Raw genomic sequence first — 25,807 nt, forward strand, 5'->3', positions numbered from 1 at the left:
TAGTGCAGAAAAGTGCATTGTTGGAGAGATGAATCAACGGAACAGTGCTTGTTTAGATGGACATGGACAGACCAATGCGCGTCGCCCCTGGCAGTTTAGGAGAAAGGCTCAGGAGGAGTCCGAGGACAGAACTCAGGACCCAAGACATTCGTCGCGCAGGCCTGGAAAGAGGAGACGTAAGTACCTCTGTGTATGTGTGGTCAGCGCCGTGGCAACAACGAAAGTGGTCAGCGCAGTGGCGACAACGAAGGGTAGGATCCATCTGAATTATTTATTGATAGTAAAAGGAAAATTCTCAGCATTAAATAAAAATGCAAGACGCTCTCTGTACGAAAATTAAAGTCCGGAAATAGTTTAGACTTCCAAGCATAATTCCATCGCATTGAGAATAGAGATTATAATTCGAACTTCAGCTATCAACGATTAGATTTTTTTTTTACCTTAAAGTCAGCCTACATTAAACTGTAGAGACACTGCCAATTTTACTTATGTAGTATGTGATATTAGTGACCACATCGTTCTCATTCAAGATATAGACTATTAATTCCTATATTTTTTGTTTTTGTCACTTATGAAACATAATTGCGGATGAAAAGAGATAAACAAAATGTAAACAAAATATATGTAGACTTTTTAGTGGCTCGAATTGTGCAATTCTTGAAAAAATATGACTATTAAGTATTCAAATTAGAATGTTTAAATTTGTATGCAGTGAAAATGCGTCTAAGCCATTGACAGGCACTCTTTTAATGTAAGATAATTAAAAACAAAGCTTGATATTTTTTTTTTAAGTGTAATCAGTGTATTGTTTAAATTGTATGGAATCACTATGTCTGTAAAGTCATTTACAAAGGAGTTGTTAACTGATTAAATTCATTTCAATGGATATGGTAATAGGAGCTGTATAGAAAAGTCTGTATCATGTCTCAGTGAAAGTATTCGACGTAGAGAGCTTAAATGTTAATTAGTAATTAGAAAAACGCGAATAATCTCGCGATTAGTCATTTTTGTTAGAGATACGGAATCCGTTATTACGAACGGAACAGCTGTTAGATTCTATCATGAAAAGTATGTATTGGCAATAACCATGAAGTAGGCTAAGCAAAGCCGCATTGAATGAATTATTCTGATCCTCAAACCAATAGAGAGATCAGAAGTCTATGCGCATAGACCACACTAATTACGACAACCTACGGATACATGCGTATGTTACTGTTGCAACATAAGAGAAACCATGAAAAATAGATACATTTGCCTAAAAATTCTTTCAAAAGACGTCTTTGCACTTATTATGAATACTCTAGTATAAATTGTATTCTGTGAATCTATGCATGTTTATATCTATGATTTATCTGTGTATATTTGTCTTTATATTTTGCTATATTCGCTAATATGTGTGTATATATGTGTTATGCATGGTTAAATCACAATATTAATCACATTGATATTATGTATGATGTATTCTTGTTGTTTATGATGATATCAAATTTAAGATCAGGTGAAATTATCTCCAATTCTCGGTAATAATTAAGAACAATTAATAGTCAAGCTTAGGCTTACTCATTTTCTTTAGCTCATTCTACTCTTCTTTCAAATTTCTCACTAAATCCTAAATCAAAGTCTTGACTTAGTCCAACTTATTTCGACCTATTTCAACTTATTTCGATTTATTGCTATTTCAATGTATTCCAGCTTATTCTGCAATATATATTAATTTTACTTAACTTAAATCGTAGGTAATTAAATTCAGGTTCCATCACACTATACAAATCTTAAATTCATAATTTTAGGAATATAATTAGTCATAAAGTATCAGCTGATCAACGCTAATCTTTTGTTTATTATCCAATGTTACGTAAATAAGTATTTTCAAAGGTAAGGTCGTAAATTAACCAGCTTGTATTGTACTCATTATGAAAGAATAATCAGTCGTAAATTTCAGATAGGACTGGTTATGGATATCGATTTCACTATTTTGGTTATGTATGTCAAGTTCATTCAAGAAATTCATTCAAGCTGGAGATCAAAACAGAAAACAAATGTAATTCACTTAAATTAATTTGGTGCTAAGGCCTTCTGCCTTATTCTTCACATTTGTTATCACAAAATTCCAAATTCAGTGTTAATTTTCATCATACTTGATTTTTTAAAAATATTTTTTTTATTTAAACATTTTTGTTTGTTTTTACTCATTAAAGCTTTCATTGTTTTGTTACCCTAAATTCGTGAACTTTTTCTTTCATAAACAAATTGTATCCCTAACCTCAAGAACATTTTTTTTTTTAAGAATCTGTTAGGCTAAACTATTAAGGCAATGTAGGCGATTTTCTCATTCTACCTACCATGGACTGAATTGCACTGATTTTCAAAATTTTTCAATCAAAATTTTAAATTCAAGATGTTTATTTATTTCTTGCAACATTATTATTATTATTATTATTATTATTATTATTATTATTATTATTATTATTATTATTATTATTAAATTTTCGTGGGAAGTGAAAATCAGTGTAGTTCGTCCCTACAAACTAGAAATTGGAGCAAGATTCTTTTTCAGCATTGCAGCATGTGAATACATGGATACAGGTGCGAATAAAATAAATCTTCGTTTGCTCTCGGTTTAGGGGATCTTATTTCCCTAAAGCACTGGGATACCGCGGAGAGATAGGATTTTCAAACCGTGAAATCAGTTTTTATCGAGTCATAAACCAGTTAATTCAAGGAAGGGAGACTTTAACGGTGGTACACATGATAGCAATGGTGACACCCGGAAAACGAACCCAAAACCCCACTTAAATATATTTTTTTAAATTTTATTTTCGTTTTTTACAAATTTGGCGCTCCGAACAACCATCATCTCTCTACTCTCTCTCTCTTTTATTTTTTTTATATTTTTACAACAGTAACATTTTCGATGCCATTTAGATCCAAATTCAGCCCCGCAAAAATTGTGGGAGGGGAAGGTCGCTAAAATGAACAATGACACTTCCGATGCCGTGTCCCACAACATGGGGAAGGGAGGAGAATACATAAAAATCATCGAAAATTACGGATACCATAGAGCGTTTTAGTAATACCTAGGTAGTAAAAAGTGACTGACTAACGGAACATTTTACTATTTTTTGTTAATTTAACCCAGCGAAGTGGGTAATTTATGCTAGTATATATATATATATATATATATATATATATATATATATATATATATATATATATATATATATATATATATATATATATATATATATATATACAGAGTGCCCCACAAAATAAGCAGGAAATTTATTGGAGATTCTGTAATATGAGGTGGACACACATATTTTCATTTATATTTTACTGACACTGTCCCTTGAATGTTCATAATCAATGCAAGTGTTCAAAATGATTCCGTTTGGCTTCCACACAGTGGCGTAGACGTTGTAACCAATTTTCGGTGGCATACTGGATAGTTTGAGGTGTAACGTTGTTCCTGGCATCTGTTAGTACAGCTTTCAGGCTATCAATGTTTGTGATGTCTCTATTGTGTTCTTGAACCTTCTGTAGCAATATACCCCAAATGCAATAATCCATCACGTTGAGATCTGGACTTTTAGCTGGCCAGTCGTTAGGTTCGATGAAGTCAGGAGCAGAGATGGTCATCCTCCCTCATTTTGCCCTCATGAGGGCCGCCCTCACACTCACTTTAGTAGTTGAGGGTGAGGGCGTTGGAGGGCGAGGGCGATAAAGTAACTGAGGGTGAATGTGAGGGAGGATGAGTGTGTAGGCGTCAATGGAGGGTGAGTGTGAGGGCGTCAATGGAAGGTGAGTGTGAGGGCGTCAATGGAGGGTGAGTGTGTGGGAGGGCGAGTGTGAGGGCGTCAATGGAAGGTGAGTGTGAGGGCGTCAATGGAGGGTGAGTGTGTGGGAGGGCGAGTGTGAGGGCGTCAATGGAGGGTAAGTGTGAGGGAGGGTGAGTGTGAGGGCGTCAATGGAGGGTGAGTGTGAGGGAGGGTGAGGGCGTCAGTTGAGGGTGAGTGTGAGGGAGGTGAGTGTGAGGGCGTCAATTGCGGGTGAGGGTAAGGGTTCATAAAATTAATTATCTTGCAATTCTTCATTTCTGGAAAATATGTTAGAAAATGTAATGTAGTTTTTTTCTTAGAATTAATCGTCGTTCACAGAAAATCGTCATATCAATATTCCATCAATTTCATACGCTTTTCATGCGCGAAGACAAGATGTTTCTCATAGCTTTATTACTTTTCTCTATTTATATATTTTTACTTTATAGAAATAATAATTACGAAATATATAAAAATATCTACTGCAAGTTTTTGGCTACCGAAAATTTCAAATTTTAACGAAAGTAACCCATTAAAAATACTAGAAGTTCTCAGGAAATATTTTTTTTTTTCATATATTCGTTCAGAAGAGAAACTAATAAATATTCATATATTCATTCATTCTGAAATTGTAACTAAGAAAAAGCTTTATTTCTTCTTCTAAGTAAGAGAAAAATATATATAATAAAAGTACAAACCTGCAAGCCGCAATAAATAACTTTATATTTAATTATCAAATAAAAAGATATTTCCTGTTTTTTCTATACACGTACTTTTAGACTTCCAAACTACCCTATGCATATGAAAGAGAAGTCTTATAGAACGGCTGTGTCCGTCTGTGTGTCTGTCTGTCAACAGGTATCACATCAAAATCGGTAAGAGCTATTGACAAGCGGTTTTCGGAAATCGATCCAGCATTCCAATAATAGGTTGCATCTCCTTCAACAAACTCCTACTTAACAGGTAGCCTCAAATCACCTTGGCAGTTAATCTGTTAAACCGGAAGTGGTAGAAATCGGAAATTTGCGGTTTCAAATTAAAGATCACGAGTAAAAAACGGTAATAGCTATCGGCAAACGGTTTTCGGAAATAGGTGGATATGGAAGGAACCACCTTAACTCCTGCATTTCTACTAAAACTGGAAGTGGTCCGGAAATGGTCAACCTCCCTCATTTTGCCCTCATGAGGGCCGCCCTCACCCTCACCTCACCCTCATTTTAGTAGTTGAGGGTGAGGGCGTTGGAGGGTGAGGGCGATAAAGTAATTGAGAGTGAGTGTGAGGGAGCGTGAGTATGAGGACGTCAATGGAGGGTAAGTGTGAGGAAGGGTGAGGGGAGACCGTCAATGGAGGGTGAGTGTGGGGGCGTCAATGCAGGGTGAGTGTGAGGGAGAGTGAGGGGAGGGTGTCAATGGAGGGTGATGTGTGAAGGAGGGTGAGTGTGAGGACATCAATGAAGGGTGAGTGTGATGGAGGGTGAGTGTAATGGAGGGTGAGGGGCGTAAATTGGGGATGAGGGTGAGGGAGAGTTAGGAAAAATGACCATCTCTGGTCAGGAGTATTAATTCTTATCCATGTCACAGTATCGATTGCTGTATGGGCCTTAGCACCGTCTTCTTGCCATGTCCATTCGTGATCACCCATAACTGTGTTAATGTCTTGAAACATCTGGGTGCACATACGTAATATACACAATGGAACAGCACAAAACTATACAACTGCACATAACACACATTATTGCACATACAATCGCTCTTATTGTAGAAAATCCAAATTTCCTGCTTTTTTGTGGGGCACGCTGTGAATGTATATATATATATATATATATATATATATATATATATATATATATATATATATATATATATATATATATATATATATATATAGAGAGAGAGAGAGAGAGAGAGAGAGAGAGCAAGATAGTACAATGAATATATCACTGGTTCTTTTTATATAAATTGAGCCATTAAATAACACACACTCCGTTTTTGTATAAATTCTATTTATTTATATCTTGTCCTGACAACCTCCTATCGACAATCATATTATTTAAAACATATGAATATCTCTTTTTTATATATCGATATTATATTTAACTTCCTTCTTTTTCTTCTTTTTCTTCTTCGAATAATCTAACCAGTCTAGTACCTATATAAAATACTTTACGCCCAAAATTTACAAGTAATAAAAATTTACAAGTAGTAACAATATACAAATATACAACGTACCGTTATAATAGTAAGTTTGGGTGATTCCGGACAGTCGCTGAATCCGGACATTCTAAGCTTATGATAATATTGTTCTTCGCATGTGTAATGTGGAGACCTGTTGTGACTAGTGATGGGCAGTGCGAATAATTCCAGTGGGAAGAAAAATTAAAAAAAGGAATATTCCCGGGTTTTTCCCCTGGCATATAAATTCCCGGGAAGGAATTTATTTCCATTTCTTTATCTTCCAAATTATAAGAACCGTATGACTGATTACTTTATTTTCATTTATTATGATTTACTTCTAGGCTTTAAATAATTTTCAGATTAAAAAAATAAAATTCGTTGACTGTACTTTATACAGTACCTATAACTAATCATATGATTTATTAGTTCCATTTCCATTTGCACTAAAAAGTAGCAAAGTACTAATTTACGAATGATGAATTCCAGTTTGTAAAGTAATATAGAAATTATGTAGAAATAGAGATGAAGTACAATTAATACACCCCAAACCATCGTTAGTAATAGACGTCGGTCTGTCTCCTGTCTCCGACCCGAATTTCTGAAGAGGTACTCGAACTTCTCTTACATGTGAATTAACGCACGAAATTTCGAGAAATAGGTAGAAAGAAAGGTTGTGTGTGGCAATGTTACGTGCTAAATTATAAAGATGAGTCAGTGTCTTGGAAATGTTGTGAACATAAATATGTACTGTATGCGCAAATATTGATAAATTGGTGAGACGTATCTTCTGGCAGTTACCCAATCTAATTTGTTTATAACATTTGAAAATTTAATATGTTTATATCAGTAGTAGAGTGAAGTTTAGAAAATCCACTTACTTATAAATTTAAACTGTTTAGCGGTGTAAAAATATTGGACTTACTATACCATTTTTTCCACATATTTACTTTCATAGAACATATTGTAAGTAAATATAGATTTATGCGTACTCTCTAAATATAGTAAAATATTAATAAAGTAACATAGTACCGTTTATACATTTTAAAGAATCCTCTCGAGACAACTGTAATAATATACTGTGATAAAAAAGAATTTAACTTTGAAATCATAATATATTAATAGAATGCAATTTTCTTTGTGATTGTACATAAATTCCCGGAAAAATCCCATTTTGGGAATCTTCCCGGGAATATTCCCTAAAAATATCTTCCCGGGAATTTACCCATCACTAGCTATGACGCCTATTTCAAGCACCGTACCTTCCTACAGTTCAGTGCTTAGTAGGAAGTGCAGAGTGCTATACGTAGTTTCGACGGTTGGGGAAAGAAGAAGAAACAGGAAAGTTCATGCACGCTTTTTGACCTGATATAACTTTTTAGTGGAATATGTTAAGATTTTGCACAGAAGTGGTTGTCAGTAAATGGTTAAGTAAGACATATATCGAAGCGAAGACCTTACTTTATTTGTTGCATATTGAAAGAATTCTGTTATTTTGCGCGCGCCTGTTCAACGCGTGTACAAGTTTACAGTGCTTAAAACGGGCGAATCCGGACGTTTAAGGAAGGAGAGTTCGGATAGGTTTATTACGTTAAGGTGAATCTGGACAATGCAATTAATGAACTAAGAGGATTCAGAACACTCTCTCTTCTCTCACTTTTCACGTTTATGAGTGTGAAACAGTATGTGAGGTCTATTGATTATATCTAGCGTCTATTCATTTTTGCCATAAATGGACTCCGAGGGATCACCAGAAAAAGCTATAAAATTATCTTAGGATCTACCAACACAACTAAATTATAAAATGCTAATCATAAGGTGCTCAGAAATTCTACACTACTGAATGGCTACATCATCTTGTATATTCCCAATTGACCCCTAACAAATTCGGGAACATGAATTTCTTTTGTCGAATGAACATGATCCGCCTGCAGCTGGAAACAATTCCTCTTCTATGTCGTCAGGCTAATCCAAAAGCACGTTTCAATCGCCTTCAGAGCCCTCAGTTAAATAGTTCCTATCTTTTCCTGCTGTTGCTTCTCACAAACCCACATCCCTAAGGTGAGGAGTTGGTAAAAGATTAAGTATCACAAAACGCAGTTTGTTTCAAACTGCCTCCTTAAACACAATCGAAGGTATGGATAAGAACAACTGTGGATTTTGTCGGAAGATTTATTATGCACTATCATCAAGCATATAGCGTTCCTGGGTGTCCTGTACTGCGTGTAAGACCTGGTTTCATAAAAGATGTGTGGGAGGTGAAAAGGAACAATTTTGTTTGTGCACGATGTGTCTGAATTATGACTAGTGCTTCATAAAACTGGCAGACGTCATTAACGCAAGAAAACTAAATGCTTGTCTCAGTGCACACATATTATACATTTTACTAATAATCTAGTTGTTATTAGCAAAAAAAAAAAAAAAAAAAAAAAAAAAAAAAAAAAAAAAAGTACAGTGTAGTTCTAATGGAAACAAATGTGATTACTATGTTTAATGATTAAACGCTATAGTGATAGTTACACTACTGTGCATTTACCTTACAATTTCAACAGTAAAGAAATTAGTACAGAAATTGTTATCTTAGTAATTTGTATGTATTTATCATGTATTTGTATTTATATTTTGTACTTATCATGGTAGAATGTTAGCGTAGCAAGATAGTAAGCTAAAATATACCTATCATCTATATATCTTCCATCAAAGTTCAGTGTACGGAATCACCAAGCTACTGTCCGGATTCACCCTTCCAAATGTTCAAATCAAAGATTTTGTCAACTTTCAGAAAATTATTTTTTATTTCTTAACATGCCATTCCAGGAAAACTATTTCAGTTGTTCATGCACACCAACATATCATTAAATAATTTGACTAAGTATTGGATATGTTTACACTGCTATTCATTTCTATATTGTTATTTAAAGCAAGAGGTACACAAGAACAATTCTCGAACTATTCAAGACCTGGAAACGAATATTCGCAGTGCCATTGAGAAGATTAACACTTCTAATCTTCGTAAAGTTACTGCCAACCTGGTGAAACGTATGAACCAGTCTTTGAATCAAAACAGGGAACACACGCAGCATGCGCTGTAGAGCTGGTAACTCATTTCTGATAGTGGTAGTGTTGCAGGGTGCATGTAAGTAAACGTTTTATCATAATAATTTCAAAGTTTGTTTTTCATTATTTTCAGGAATTGCATAATGTAGACAGATCCATAACACATCTTTTGATGCACTGAAACATCAGCAATGTTGCCAATTCAGAGTGCTAATTTATGAAAACTACGATTTCCCTAGTTCCCCCTTACAGAGGCCTCATCCGATTAGTTATCGGTTGAAATGAAAAATTCTTTTTTCTGCTCCATAGTTTCCAAGCCACTCCAACTAAACAAACTGAAAATTAACGACAGAACATCCATACGTATGAGTTATGAGTCAATTTACATGTTTTACAAAAAAAATATATATATATATATATATTTACACCTTCGGGTACATCTGGCAACACTGTGTGGTTCCTAGTGTACTTCAATCGTTGCTTCCTAGTTTAAAAATATATGCATGAACAAGGCTTCATTTTGGTATAACCATTATTCGTGTATCACTTCAGGTTCAAAAGTTCTACTATCCCGAACTCCGGGTTGCATTGTATATTGGACATCCTGTATATATATATATATATATATATATATATATATATATATATATATATATACAGGGTGGTAGGTAACTCCACCGACAAACTTTGGGAGGTGATTCCTTATATGAAATGAAAGAAAAAAGTTCTAATAAACATGGAACAAAAAACGCCTCCTTTTAGAGTTATGAACAGCCGAAAATTCACGTTTCGAAACGCTCTGCCTTAGAAACTACAGGACCTATCCCAAGCGGTTTAAGGAATTACAAAGGAACTAGTATGCGCTCTATCTAAATATCTGTTCTACCGTGGTCCGTTATCGGGGAAACGAACTGTAAAAAGGAAGTGGAGATATAGGGATAGTCCTTTAAGTCCTAATGGCGCGTACATTTCGCCGATAACGGAGGATGGTAAAACATGGATATTTAGATAGATGTTAGTTGCTGTGTAATTTCTTAAACCGCTTGGGATAGGTTCTATAGTTTCTAAGGCAGGGCGTTTCGAAACATGATTTTTTGAGGAGACGTTTTTCGACCTATGTTTATCAGAACTTTTTTCTTGCATTTCATATAAGGAATCACCTCCCAAAGTTTGTCGGTGGAGTTACCTACCACCCTGTATATATATTGTATGTATATATTGTGTGTACTAAATTTCAAGACTGGCAACACTGTACGATAACCGATGCAGCTGCCAAGCGGTTATTGTGTGCAGCTTTTAGTACCGTGTATGTTTCGCACTTTGTGTCAAGAATTCATGAATTTATCTTCCGAATTTTGTGAGTTCAATGATTTCATTGAACTGTGTTTTCTTTGTTCATAAAGTGGAGCAGAGAGTAGCCATCAAGTCTTGCGTAAAACTTGGCAAAACGGCCATGGAGACCGTGGACATGATTCAAAACAGATTACAACAATGGTGCTCTTTCTTGAGCGAACGTTTTTGTGTGGCATTCATTTTCGTAAGAGTCGGAAGGCCTTCACGAACGACCTCAGACTTGGCCGTCATGTAATTGTTCGAACTGACGAAAATGTTGAAAAAGTGCAGGTAAAGCTGAATAATTGTTGTCAATCCGTCAGGATGATTGCGGAGGACTCGAAGGTTGGTAAAGATACTGTTCGGAAGTCGTGGAACAAGATAGTTCATTCGGATGACTGGCTCTTGTTGCACGACAATGCACCATGCCATAGAGTCATTGAAGTACAGACATTTTTTTTTTAAAAAAAAAGGTGCATGTTTTAATCATTCGCCCTACTCCCTTGACCTGGTCCCAGCTGACTATTTCTTGTTTCCAAAGGTCAGTATGACGTTGAAAGAAAAATATTTTGGCTCAATTTCGGACATCCAAAGGACTGTGACGAAGAAACTTAATACTGCCAGATACAGCTATGCAATTGCCTGTATACAACAAGGAGGGTCATACATTGAAGATTAACAGCCAAAGAAATTCTCTTCTGTATTATTTTCTGATAATCCCAGTTTTGAAATTTAGTAGAGACACTGACATCTTGGAAATATTTTCTATAGAACTTAAGTCTTCCCGTGTGAAGGACGAACACTCTGCTAGTTTAACTTAACAGTTTTTTTATTGTATAAAGGTTGCAGTCAGTGGCACCAATGACTAGTGCCAAGGTATATACTTGTTCCTACAATAAAGCATTGGAAAATTAGATGATATCTAGCTAATTATGACAGAAATTATGTAAAATTATACGATATCAAGAAATGTATAGAGCTAGTGGGTGTCATCGCACGTACTGTATATATATATATATATATATATATATATATATATATATATATATATATTTAAACCTTCACATTTCAGGAAACTGTTTTTAAGAAATAATTTCTGCAAAAAGAAGGATAATTGAAAAAGAAAAAGGCAATGAACGATGAGTGCATCTTCGTTCAATGGTTTCTTTTCCGTGAGGATGTATGTGTGTGTGTGTACATACTGGGCGTGAAAGAAAAACTAATAAAAACATAATCACATGTTCACAGCTGCACATCAAGGCCACGCGATATTCTGTTACTAGTGTTAAGTGTTTATCATGAAGCGAAACAGGAAGCTTTGGGTGTCCTGAGCAGAGCTGACAGCCGACCGACAAACCAATTCTCATCGAAAGCACCAACCACACTCACTCTTCAGTCCGCTGGCGCTCTCACTCAAGCAGTTCAATACCAGCACTCGCTAAGAGGCCTTGATAAAAAGAGTTCGTGTATGCGGTTTGTTTTTATTATTCTTATTCGCTCGGTCGTAGTGTGCAGTGCGGTGAACGAAGGATTTCTTTCTTGTAAGTGACGTTGAGTGCATTGACCATGGCGGCAACGAGTAACTCAGATGAAGAAGCATCTTGCATGATTCCTTTATCCCAACCAAGCACATCGTCGTCTAACTCTGAATGCAAAACCAGCAGCACTAGAAGCAGTATTAATGAATTAAAAACGATATGCAACCTCCCCAAAAGACCTGCAGTGGACTTAGAATTTAGGGATATCGCATACTCTGTTAGATGTGGCTGGAAAATGGGTAAGAAATACTTTTTTTTTTATTGTTATGATCGTTAATATTATTTACACCAATTATTCAAATCAAAAGGGAAGCATTATAATTCTTCAATTCTAAATGGACGCTCGTTTTTTTTTCTTTTTTTTTTTTTTTTCTTTTAGGAATGGCATTACCAGTTTGCATGCAATGTTAGGCATCCGTTATTGTAAATCAACTTATCGGACAGTTGGACGGAAACTTAACGTAAATACTTTGAATTTAGCGTGTTTTTTTAAGGACTAAAACAATAGGCTATGAGACATGAGCCCAGGCGGGCCCCCAGAGATTTTTGTTGGGAGAGGTCTAATATTGCAAGACACTACTTCTACGTAGTATTGAACTGGTGTTATTCTATACCCGTACAGATGATAAGTAATTGTTAGGTATCAACACCTATATTCTCAGAAATAATGAGAGAACTAGAATTTTTATAAGAAATAAAAAAAAAGATTAAAGATAAAGTGTCAAGTCAATTCTTTATGCTACGTCAATCATGTATCTCCCAAACAAGTATAATTTTACTGTCCAATTACGAGGTTTCCTTTCAGAGGACGCGAATCGAACCTGAGACCTCATGAACCAAAGCATGTGCACAGACTACGTGGATGCTTCGGGGCTCCAGCACCCACAAGATTTTTAGTTTGATAGAAACAAATAATAAATATTTCCCACTGACCATTATCAAAAAAATAATAAGTAATTAAAACATTGAGATGGAAGTTAAAACTTCGAACCTCTAAAACATAATTGTTTCAAATGTGTCTGTGCAAAGGTAACTAAGCAACACATTTCCCCCTCCTTGCCTATCACAGGCCTAGTGAAACGCAATCCTTAATTAATAATAAAAAAAAGAAACGATTTTGTGAATAGAATTGAGCACAACCGTTTATGACAGAGTTCACAAAAGATTTTAACTAAAAGGAAATCAATGAAAAAAATATCGAGAGACCCCTGAAAGCATATAACATGACCCGCCATTGACATGCATCCTCATAAATTTTGGAAAGTCGGCACCGTTGCAAAGGTGTGCGCGCTAGAAACTAGATCAGCAGACTTTGCGCCGGAAAATTAAGTAAAACAGTCACGAACCCTGCCAGGATTGTTTTTCCAGAACGGATAAAGCTGATAGTCCTCTTTTTTAAAATATATATTTATGGTCTTTTGACATTTAAGGACCAGCTACGGATAGCGGAAAGGAAAGGACCAGCAAAGAAATAGCTCAAAGGATGACTTATTTGTATGGTACTGTACCATCACGGTATTCAGAGCAATTTTCAGCAAATAATAATTTATTTTTTATTTTGCTGACTACTTAGAATCATATCAGAAAAGTAATAATAATAATAATAATAATAATAATAATAATAATAATAATAATAATAATAATAATAATAATAATAATAATAATAATAATAATGCTCGTGACCGGAAACCTGATTCAAATTATTGATTCACTTGAATTGCAGGGTGTTTCAAAACAACACCGACAACGTTTGGGAGTTGTTCCTGGCACCAAAATAAGACAAAAAGTATAAACCAACCTGAGTACACAAATGCTTCCTTTCGGAATTAAAGGCTGCCGAGAACGTGAAAAAAAATGAACTTTAAAGGTCCATAGCTCCAAAACTATCGAACCTATTGTAGTCGGGTCAGAATTCACTTAGGAACTAGTAGTATGCACTAGTGGTGGGCACAATAACCGGTGAAAAACCGAAACCGGTTTTTGAAAATTTTAAAAACCGGTTCGGTTTTTTGCGGTTTTTAATAAACCGGTTTCAGCTTTCTCCAAAACCGGTTCGGTTTTTCACCGGGTCCGGCTTCGGTTTTCTTCAAAACCGGTTCCGGTTTTTTTCCAAAATTTGTTCTATTTCTGACCAAAATAGTGTTTCGTTGTTCTCCGGAAACCGAATCTGTTTCCACACAAATAGATTTATGTGTGTTTCGGTTAAAACAGAGCCGGTTTTTGGAGAAAACCGAAACCGGTTTCGGTAAAAATATCCGTTTTTTGAGAAAACCGAAATGTCGGTTTTTCGGTTTTAGGTTTTCTAGAAACCGGTTTCCGGTTTTCATAAAAACCGGTTTTGTCCATCCGTAGTATGTACCGTATCCAAATATCCATGTTTTAGAATCCTGCGGTACTTCCGCAACAATTTTTATAGAGGTAGTTGGTGAGTAGTTCAAATACTCCAAATTATATGCCCGTAGCCAAACTCCCTCAAAAGTCTGATCACATTACTCATTTTTCATAATTTTCTAACAATAATAATAATAATAATTATTATTATTATTATTATTAAAAAGTGACATGTATCCATATAAAACCCAGTTTATCGGATTTTCTGTAAAATAAACATCATTACTCATATAAAGTTTCCACTGAGAGAAATATTTTAAGTATGCATACATTCAATGAAATTACGACTTTTAGCCTTAAGAGCTTTACAAATTTCAATCATTTGATTTATTAATTTATCCAACTTTCGCGAAGCTATGCGACTTAAGTAGCTGTAAAGAGCTCTCTAAAGATCTTGAGCATTTGTTGATATCTATTTACGGACTGTTCTGTCAAGTTTATCTTAAATAAGCTCGATGAGTAAGAAATCCGGTGACTGAGGCAGCTGTTCCATTTATTAGTGATGTAACCGTCTTCTTTGCATTACTACATAGCTTGAGAAAATGTTTGGGATGGTAATTCTATTGTAGTACAACGTTACTGCTCCAATTCCGCCTTCCTGATAGAATTCCGTGCCTCATTTAAATGCTGTGAAACAGGTTTTTGTTACATTAATTTAAAGTAAGTTATCGACTTAGTATTCTGTAAAGCATCCCCAACAGTGACGTTAATTTTCCCTGCCTTGGTGTAGAGTAGATATTAAACGGTCGGAATGAAAGCGCTCTTCAAGACGACGACGCACCAACTTCTAAAATTGGAAGATTAAAGGTTACAATTTAAATTTTTCGGTCCAGAGTGCCCTCTTTCATTGTTCATCGTTGCAGTCTTTACTTTTTTTATTACTTTTTAATGTTTCCTGTCTGAAAGAATGTTTTTTTTTTAAATTTTTTACCGCAAGTTACCCCCCAGACCATAGATCAGAAGGCACTGGGCCACCGTCCTATTTGGCATAATATATAATATGGAATTACGAACAGTGTCGATGGGGAAGTGAAAGGTGCATTGATCAGGGCGAGTTTCACTAAGGTACAGTCATGTCCAAAATGATTGTCGTATATCTATAACTCTCTTCTTGTAAGAATATAATTTGATGATTTTGCAAGGTACTTTTAATATTGATACTATGTGTATAATCAAAAAATGTATATTTGTGATAAAAACTAAATAGGAAAAGAATTATAAATACGAAAATTAGAATGAGTAAAACAAAATGTTAAATGGACAAGAAAGTTTTATTTTCGTTTTATTGTTCTTTTGACATGAAATTTTCCACATACATGTCTTTGCCGATTATAATAGTAACATTATAAATACTGAGCGAATTCATTACCAAATTATATTCCTACAACAACATATTTATATACATGCGACAACAATTTTGGATATAAGTGTACATCAACGAATGCTATTTGTTGTGAATGTGCCAACTTCTACATAGATCCACCGCCCGTATACAATAACTATCAAGTAACTCTATAATCATTAATATTCAGCAGTAGGTTTTACTTCATTTATTAGCAATACGAAAGAAGGACCAGAACATAATTCAGCTGTGTACAAATTCTAAATCCGTATCATAATGTTTTCATTAAATCCTGGGATCCTCAAAAGCGCCGTTCTTTTGTACCCATACTAGTAACCTCATATTACAGCAGTCTGTAACCATGATATTTTATTAATAAGACAGTAAGTGCAGAAGTTATAACAAAAGTGGGAAAGTTATAAAGGTAACCAAGAAAGTTCTGTTACCTTTTTACTCACCATCTTCGAACATCGATACGTCACCTAAGACGTTCCTGGTAGATCAAAAATAATCCTTATCAGCATTGACGACCTTCTTCCATGGATTCCATCGCAGTAGAACTTGGTGGACCTTGAAGCGAAGACGGTATAAAGTGCATTTTGCGTCCAAGGAGTGGAACAGGTGATAATTGGACGCTGCAATGTCTGAGGAGTATAGCGGATTCAATAGTGTTTCCCATCCAAGACGTAAAATGGTGTCCCGGTCATCCTAGCCACGTGAGACTTAGCGTTGTCCTATAGCAGGAGGACTCCTTTGCGATTCAGAAGTGCTGGCTCTAGAGTTTTGAGTTTTTTTTTGTTTTTTTTTTAAACACGGCTCAACTGCTGACACAGTTGCATTGATGCTCTGAGCAGCTGGTAGCAGCTCCCGATACACAATACCGCGAGCAGCCCGCCAAACAAAGGAGGATCTTCTTCTGGTGCAGTACTGGTTTCTGCGGTTCATGAAATGTTAACCAATAATGACGGCTCTGTAGAGCTTCGTACAGGACCCACTTCTCATCACGTGTCAACATCCTGTCCAGAAATGGCTTCTTCCTCAGACGAGACAACAAAGAAACATAGGTGTCTGCTCGCTTTTCCTTCTGTTCCGGAGTCAAATCATGTGGGACCCATCGACCCAACTTGTAGTGCTTCCCAAGTTGATGAGGTACTGCCAAATTGTTTCTCCAGTTACTGAATTGTAGTAACAGTTGCTCGCATGTCTGCCCACTGATCGACTCAATTACTGCCTGAAGATCATTTTATACATTTGTTGTTCTTCCGGCACGTGGTGCGTCTTCGAGTGTTTCCTCACCGTCCTTAAACTTGCTAAACCACTACTGCACTGTCCGCGTAGTCACGACATCCTCATCAAAGGCCTGTCATATTTTTCATCCCACTGCAGCGGCGTTTGACCCCAGTTTAAACTCGTACAGCATACACTCCCTTATGATGTTCTGTGGAGGTTTCCATGTTCACTCTGTTCTTACGCAAGTTCACGGTATAACTGATCTGCCACAACCAGGTAGTATGTTGGATATACCCACACCAACAACTGACCTTCGCCCTATATCCATTCGCATTGAACACAGACCTCCACAAAAAGCGACAGAACTTTCTTGGTTACCTTTTTACATTTCCATACACTTTGCATAACTTCCAAACGAAATATGTTGTGGTAAGACAGGAAATTCGTAATGGGAAAATGATTATTTATTTTAGTATGCGTATGATATTTTGTAAATACTCGTAGTTTAAGTTTGAAAATAAAGAAAAATCTTTCGCTAGTGCTAAAGGTCAGTCAAATAACACCTTGGCTAATGAGGAAGCTTAAACACATCCAAATTCTTTAGGTACAAGACATTTCTTCATCTAGGAAATGAGTCTCGACACGTCACACTCTGTTGAGTCGGAAAATCGAGTCGTTTTCCCACATTAACGTAACAGGAAAATAACGTTTGTCAATTAACCGGAAGAAAAACTTCAGACCTCCCAAAAGAAGATTCGTGAACCGACGCTTGTAGACTAGGTTTAATCTGTTTAATACTGTGGTTAGATTATCATCTAACAACTCGGATTACGAAGATAGTCGTGAGTACCACTGGCGCAAATCCCGGGGGATGAAGGGGACATGTCCCCTCCAATCTTGGAACTGAGGGGGACTGTTCCCTCCAATAATCCGATATGAAATGTGTTTTTGGGGAGTAATTTGATTTTTGTCCGATTGCCACAAAGGAACGTGAGATGAAATTGATGTACCTCAGAATAAGACTCACATCTGCCCGCCTCCCAACGTTGAAGACAACTCTGATCCTCCACAACATTGTTTTTAAACTTCATAAATATTTTGACCATCGCAAAAAAAAAAAAAAAAAAAAAAAAAAAGAACCGTGTTACCCGTCCTCCCCTTCCCTAATGTTGAAGACAGATTTGTGCCGCTGATGAGTGCAAAACATTAGATTTGACTAGCACCAATACAGTAGCGAATAGATCGACTCGTAACATTTCAGAGATGATTTTCTCATCAGAATAGCTTCTGACTTTATAGACATACAATTTCAGAACGTTGGAAGACCCTGAGCACCAGTTAACATAGTAGCCTAATCTTATATTCCTGGTTTATTTATTTATTTATTTATTATGTTCAAATATTTCAATGGTATTAGATTTAGTAATTTCATATTCAAAGCAAATATACTCTATCTGCTTCCATATTAGCTATGATCTGAGCTGAGCTATGAATGCATATAGACGAGCAATATAAAACGTGCAGGTTTATTTTTGGCGCACCACTCCAAATAATTGTTGAAAGAAAATAATTCTTTCACTGATTTTCTTCTTATTGTTTCCTAAATGATTTTCGTTCGGCGACATGAAAATATCTCACCTGGCATAAATAAAACTGAAGGAAATGTTGAAAAAATACAGCTCAGCTCTTTTACGATTTGCGTACAAATACGGCGCCCGCATGTATGTATAAGAACTATAGTGAAAAACACAAAGCAATCTGTGCTAGGTGACCACTAGCAAGCACAAAAGCTATCTAACCGGATAAGGGCAGGGCGAAGCTGGGGTCCCGAGCGTTAACGATGGGGTGCGTCCGAAGGGAGAAGGCGCGTCGGCGAAGGTGGGTATACGCGTAAGCGAGGGGTACTGAAAACGAGTGGGTTTTGGCAATTATACGAGTTTTAATACAATGTGTCCTGGTTTCATACTAGTAGCGCTCCACTTATAAAATACAGCTTCTCTACACTGCAGAAATACACCGCAGTGGAAAGTAGTTTCTAATACAGTTATCTTTCATACGCACTCACTTTTGTAAACAGAGGGGCAACTCTAAACTTAAGCCCAAATCTTATCTTTGATTCTATCACTTGCAGAGACTTGTTCTTTATAAATATGTCTTTTTATGCAAAATATTAAAATCTTCCAAAGTAGTAACGAAGAGTAAACAAGATATTTTGATTATTAATATAATGTTTTCTTACGGATACATGTCGAAATCAGAAACATTAATGAGTTTATTCCTCTAACAATCATATCTCACATACTATTTTAGCTCTTCTTCAGTTCTTCTTCATATTGATAAAAATTGAAAGCTCTTCTTCTTCTTCTTCATATTGATACAAATTGAAAACTATTGATTCCTTCTTTTCGGAATTGGCGAATAGAAGTTCATTCTCATACATAATGCAAAAATTAGAATAAATATACAACCGATGAAAATAAAAATTAAACGGAAACAAGACACAACTGTAACGGTGGTCCATTACAGAGTTTTGTCGGTGTTTCTCCTGTTTATTTACACTTTCATTTAACCAATTCTTCTATAATCATTTACTTATAAGTCATAGACAATTATATGTTCATTAGCAAAGTACGAGTTGATAAATACGAGGGTCATTTAAGTCGAAGTGACAAAATAGTTGTGAAATGGAAAGTAGTAAATCACTCACCTCAAGAAGCTTATAGTCCTTTGATGTAGTCTCCGCCATCCTGTTGAATCCTTCTGCAGATGTCTGGTAACCGTTGAATACCTGTCAAAGCTCCACTTTATGAGGGTGTTGACAGTGCGCCCTAAGGCACGATCAATGCTGGAAATGTCTCTGAAACGTTTGCCCCTGAGAGGTTATTTCATTTTTCGGAAAAGATCAAAATCCAGGGAGTAGCGAGTGCTCCAATACCTCCCAACCCCATCATCGTAACAAAGTCTGTACTGGATTGACTGTATGGCATTTGACATTGCCGTCTAGGAGAATTAGTTCAGACTAGTGTTGTAAAGGCCTTTTAAAAAACGGAAATTTTGGGTTAAAAAAAACAGTTTTTAGCATTTTTTTCCCGAGTCTGAAAAAAAACGGAAAATTTCGGAAAAATTGATTTTTTAAGTATCTTACTACATTATGCTTTTAAAATGAAAAATATTTTATATTTACTAGTTTACAGTTAAGATTATTGAGTGCTTATGTTTCTTGTATTAGAATAGGAAAACTTTGTGTCACAAATATATGTGCGCCACTCCTTTAGTGTTAGCACCGTGATAGAACGGAGTTATGGCTACAAAACGTACTAAAATATAATCCTAAGTTCGCTTAATTAATATAGATGCATTTAAATTATCTTAAGCAATCTTAGGAAGTTCCCATTTTATGGCAGGGAAGTGTTATAATAACGGGGCTAAAATCATTTTAGTTAATACCGGTATGTTAAAATCAAATATTGTATGGAGATATGTATCTTACTTGTGCTGGTAAAATTTCCGGAAATTTTGAATCCATTAAAAATATTTCGGAAATATCGGCAAAAACCAGAAAATATAATTTAAAAACTATTTCTTTGCCTGATGTTAATCTTATTTGCTGTAACGTGTCTGCAGCGTATATACAATGTATTTCGCTAGCAGGAAAAATACTTAAAGCAACTGTTTTAATTTTACCTTATAGTTTTCTGATTTCTGGTAAAAATCTATTATTTGTATATTTTTTGAACAACTCAAAAAGAGAGATGATCTTATTTACACATACATATAAACCGCAGAAGTGTAAATTTGAGCAGCGAGAAATATATTAAAGAATTTAACATGTGAAATTTCCATTCGTTATTATTACAGACGTGTTCAAATTATCAGACTCAACATTCAGTCTCTGAATATTTTACTGTTCTTACAATATTATGTGAGAAAATACGTTCGAACTTAGTCCAAATTACTATTTTGTAACTCTGTCCTAATTTCTAGTGCGTGTGACATATGCTTTTCAATATCAATAAAACATGCGTGCGTAACATTCAAATATAATTACTATAAAGTGTGTATATCCAAATTGGAAACAAAAAATGAAATGGAATACTTACAAGAAAATTATTTCTCACACAAAAATTAATATTTCTTATGATATCCCTTATTCTTTATTAAGTCTTTTATCCTTTGTGGCATCCTATGTATGAGTTTAGCATATTTTGCCTTCAATTCAGCATCGTGATGCCACAAATTGTTGATCTCCTTGATCAATTGAAGTTTGGTTCTAATGTGCGTCTTCTCTAGCTTTTCTTTCATGAAGCTCCAAAAGTTTTCAATCGGGTTCATATCAGGATTAGTGCTTGGCCACGGAAGAGCACTAATTTCGTTGTCCTCGAAGAATTTTGTCACAGCTTGGGCCCGGTGGCATGGGGCTCATCATACGTAAAGATGAATTATACGTCATCAAACCAAAGTGCAGTCTGGGAAAGCAGTTCTTCTTGAAGAACTTGTAGGTATTGGTCGTGCTTCATTGTCTCCTCTACTATATACAGTCTTCCAGGCCCGAAGACAGAGATCACACCCCAGAGCATCAGTGAAGTAGGATGCTTCACGGTTTATTAAAAACATTCTAACTTGAATTCCTTCCAGGTCAACGTCGCACATATTGTGAACATTCATCGGACACAAAGAAACATGATTCCTCACTGAAACACACTATTCTCCAATCGTCTGCAGTCCAATATACGTTAAATTCAAAATCAAGTCAACTCAATCAACTATAAGCCTCGTGCCCATTCGAGGCGCTTCTTTGCCATGATTAGAGTAGACTCTAATTTTTTTTTCTTGACCGTGTGCTTTTACTTCTTCGGCACAAAGAATCATTCGAACACTTTCAGGCCAAATGTCTGCGCCATTCTCAGCCATTTTTATACTTAAGGCTATAGAAGTTGCACTTCTGTTGCCCAGAGCCAATCTTTTTAGTTTTCTGATACCTCTTAGCAATAGCTTTGGTTTCCGCCCACATGTTCCAACCCTATTTTGGTTCTTGTCTATTTCAACAGAGATTTTACTCATGTATTTTTGTTCTATCCCAACTCTACTAGAGTAGTAGTCCCCCCCGTTGGCGCGAATGACTCATCCTCACTCTCTTTTATGACCGGGGTGAAAGGTCAATGACCTGGCCCGGGGGCAATGACCTAGGGGTACTTAGGACCACCCCCTCTAAATTTTGGCAGGGGTACCTTGTCCCACCCCCTAAATTTTGGCAGGGGTACATAGGACCACCCCCCTTAAATTTTGGAAATTGCCAAATCTAAAAATTGGGTATGGTAGCCTAGGACCATAGTATGTACCTCTATCAGTATTGGGGGTTGTATACGCCGACCAAACAATAGTTTATTGTTTTGCGCATTTAATTAACCAGATAATGGGTTACTGAAAACAACAACAATTTATTTTGCATTTGGACTTGTGGACTGTATAAATTTGTATAGTTTCTGGAATTAATAAGTATTAGAATAAGCAAATACTACACACAAACACTGAAGATCCCGCACACGAGGCTTTTGCAGGAAAGCACAACACAACACTGACAAAAACATGCGGGAGGCGGCCTAACGGTATTTTTGAAAAGAAAGACAAGAGACCGCCAGAGTAAGATACTACAAATAGAAACCATATTGACCTGCAGAGACATCTCTACAGCAAAACTGACACTACATAAAACATATATTTTGTTCCAAGTTTTGGAAATGTTGACAATAGGCTCAAACACTGAAAAAACATAAGTCTCCCTTTTCTTCTTAATTTTATGAAATAAACAGAGGGCAGAATGGCCCGAACATAGCCCCCACCTTGAAACGCTCTAGTTTCAAATAACACACGCACACAATGAATGATTGAGATTCACACAGGAAATACACTAAAAACGAAATAATAATAATAATGCGTAATAATTCTAAAACGAACAAACACACGACAAAAATATGTCATTCATATGCAATGATATGACATGCTTGAACAGCGAGGTGCTGGCGTTTCACATGACTTCACTTTACTTTGAAGGGTTGAAAGGCAATACAACCAGCTTCGCGATGGGGCGCTTCAACTCCCCGAAGGCAGTCTTTACAGTTGCTGCTCGCACTAAGCCATCATTTCCAGGAAATATGCACTGAACACGCCCTAATCTCCATTGCTGGGGAGGCAGATGGGATTCCCTCAAAATAACCATGTCACCAATCTTGATATTGTCTCGGTTTTTCCGCCACTTCGTTCTTGACTGGAGACTGCACAAATATTCTTGGGACCAACGGCGCCAAAAATGCTGCGACAACTGCTGCACCAATTGCCACCTTTTCAGATGAGAGAGCTGGGATGAAGTGAAACCCTTATCCGGGATAGAAAGTAATGATTCTCCCACAAGGAAATGAGCTGGTGTAAGAGCGGCCAGATCGTTGGGGTCATCCGAGAGAGGAGTGAGGGGGCGGGAGTTCAGAATTGCTTCAATTTGAACTAGCGTGGTATACATTTCCTCAAAGCTCAACGCCACCTCTCCCACGATGCGCTTGAAATGATGCTTAACTCTACGTATATTTGCTTCCCAAATCCCACCAAAATGAGGTGCGGACGGGGGGTTAAAATGCCAAGATATTCCTTGTTTGCTGAGGTAGGCAGCAGTTTCTTCATTTTTGGCCGTGTGAACACTCACTCTTAACAATTCCTTTAGCTCTTTGCTAGCTCCTACAAAGTTCCGCCCACAATCACTGTAGATGTCACTAGGTACGCCCCGACGAGCCACAAAACGCCTTAGGGCAGCAAGAAAGGAAGTAGTGCTTGCATCCGCTACTAATTCTAGGTGTATAGCCTTAGTGGAAAAACACACAAAAAGACATATGTATGCCTTAAACCTCAAACGGCTGCGCCCCCGGCTGGCTTTGAGTAGCACCGGCCCTGCATAATCCACACCTGTGTGGGAAAAGCATCGGCTTGGGTTTACACGAGAGGGGGGCAGGGAACCCATTAGTTGCGTCTCTGTTCTTCCTTCAAACCGACAACATTTTACACACTTCCGGATTATCTTCCTCACTAGATTTCTCGCACCCACAATCCAGAAATGTTGCCGTAGCGTAGATAACACTAATTGAGGGCCACCGTGGAAAGTGTTTACATGCTCGTGATTGATCAGAAGTTCAGTTAATTTATGCTTATTGGGCAACAGCACGGGATGCTTTCTATCCACAGAAATGTCGGCGTTTTGTAATCTCCCCCCCACACGCAAGATGCCATTTTCGTCAATGAAGGGAGACAAGCATAAAATATTACTCTTATTGGGAATGGGCTCTTCATCCACTAAGCACTTGATTTCAGTGTGGAATTCTCTTTTCTGCACCTCCTTTACCAAGCACAACAGGCTCTCTTCCATTTCTTCAGATGTAAGTGCCCCCTGGCGTTTCTGCACCGGATTCCTGCAGTTGTAAACAAACCTGCGACACCAACCCACTACACGCTTCAATCTTACTAGGGAGGAGAAACGGTTCACGATGTCATTTTCAGACTGCACACACATAACGGTGATACATTTTTTCTTTTCTTCCACTTCTGTAGTAAAGTCAGCGAGAGGATATGGAGGCTCTGGCAACATTGCTTCGCGCAACCACTCTGGACCGCTCCACCACAGGGGATGTTCTAAGAGCTCGCTGGGCTTTACCCCCCTTGACGCACAATCAGCTGCATTATCTTCACTCTTGGTATGTGACCATTGTGACGAAGGCAAAATTCCTTGTATTTTCGCTACCCGATTTGAAACGAAAGTTTTCCACTTGTCAGGTGACTGGGCTAACCAGGCCAACACAACAGTGGAGTCAGTGAAAGCCCTTGTATCCTGGACGTTTACACTGATGGCACTTGCAACTGTTTTTAACAATTTGGCCAGCAACAATGCGGCGCACAGTTCCAATCGGGGTAGGGAAACTGTTTTGATGGGAGCAACTTTGGTTTTTGCAGCGATGAGTCTCACGTCGACATGACCGTTAAGACTTTCTGCTCGTAAATAGGCGACTGCAGAATAGGCCCGCTCACTAGCATCAGAGAAGCCTATTAATTGACAGCTGACGGCATCAGAGGGCACAATGCATCGTTCGACCTTCACTTCACGGAGCACAAACAACTCATCGCAGTACTCTTGCCAGGCTGCACTTGTTTCAAAGGGGAGGGGGTCGTCCCAACCGAGGCTTTCCTTCCACAATGATTGTAACATCATCTTGGCCCTGACGGTTACTGGGGAGAGAAGGCCAAGGGGATCGAAAATCTTGGCAATCTCTGACAACACTTTTCGTTTTGTCCACACTTCTGGGGGAGAGGGAGGCACTACGTTGAACCCAAACTCGTCGCTAACGGGTGACCACTGTACTCCGAGGGTCTTGATGTTGTTATCGGTGTCAAAGTTGAATTGTAGGTCAATTTCACGCATGTGGGGAGGAACAGCCTGGAGCACTTCCGGTTCGCTAGATAGCCACTTTCGAAGTTCGAAGCCTCCTTCTCGTAAAAGTTGAATCAGCTGTTGTTGTAGCTCAATTGCTTCGCTCACACTAGCTGCACCTCCGAGGAAGTCATCCATGAAAAAATCTCTTCTCACCGCCTTCGCTGCTAAAGGATACTTCTCCCCTTCTTCTTCAACTACCTGGAGCAAGCATCTGGTTGCCAAGAAGCTAGCAGATGCAGTACCGTACGTCACTGTTAACAAACGGTAGTCTTCGATTGGTGCACTTGGAGAATCTCTCCACACAATTCTTTGGAAGTCGACGTCGTCCTTGTGCACTAACACTGCCCGGTACATTTTTGCAATATCCGCACATAAGGGAACACGATGCTCACGAAAACGAACAAGAATCGGGAAAATATCGTCCTGCAATTTTGGCCCCACCATGAGCTTCTGATTCAGA

The 25,807-nt window shown here is 37.3% G+C and overlaps 1 protein-coding gene across 1 annotated transcript in view; it reads left to right on the forward strand.

Moving 5' to 3' along the window:
* The first annotated feature begins 11,665 nt into the window (after nucleotides 1-11,665).
* LOC145690410 (ATP-binding cassette subfamily G member 4-like) overlaps nucleotides 11,666-25,807 on the forward strand; it is a 271,793-nt gene continuing 257,651 nt past the window's right edge. Inside the window, exon 1 of the mRNA XM_081765255.1 lies at nucleotides 11,666-12,156. Within this exon, the coding sequence (XP_081621381.1) occupies nucleotides 11,946-12,156 (211 nt within the window). The 5' untranslated portion in view covers nucleotides 11,666-11,945. The remainder of the gene's footprint in view (nucleotides 12,157-25,807) is intronic.

This window comes from Thermobia domestica, chromosome 7 (assembly GCF_964235325.1).
Source record: "Thermobia domestica chromosome 7, izTheDome1.hap1.1, whole genome shotgun sequence".
Classification (NCBI taxonomy): domain Eukaryota; kingdom Metazoa; phylum Arthropoda; class Insecta; order Zygentoma; family Lepismatidae; genus Thermobia; species Thermobia domestica.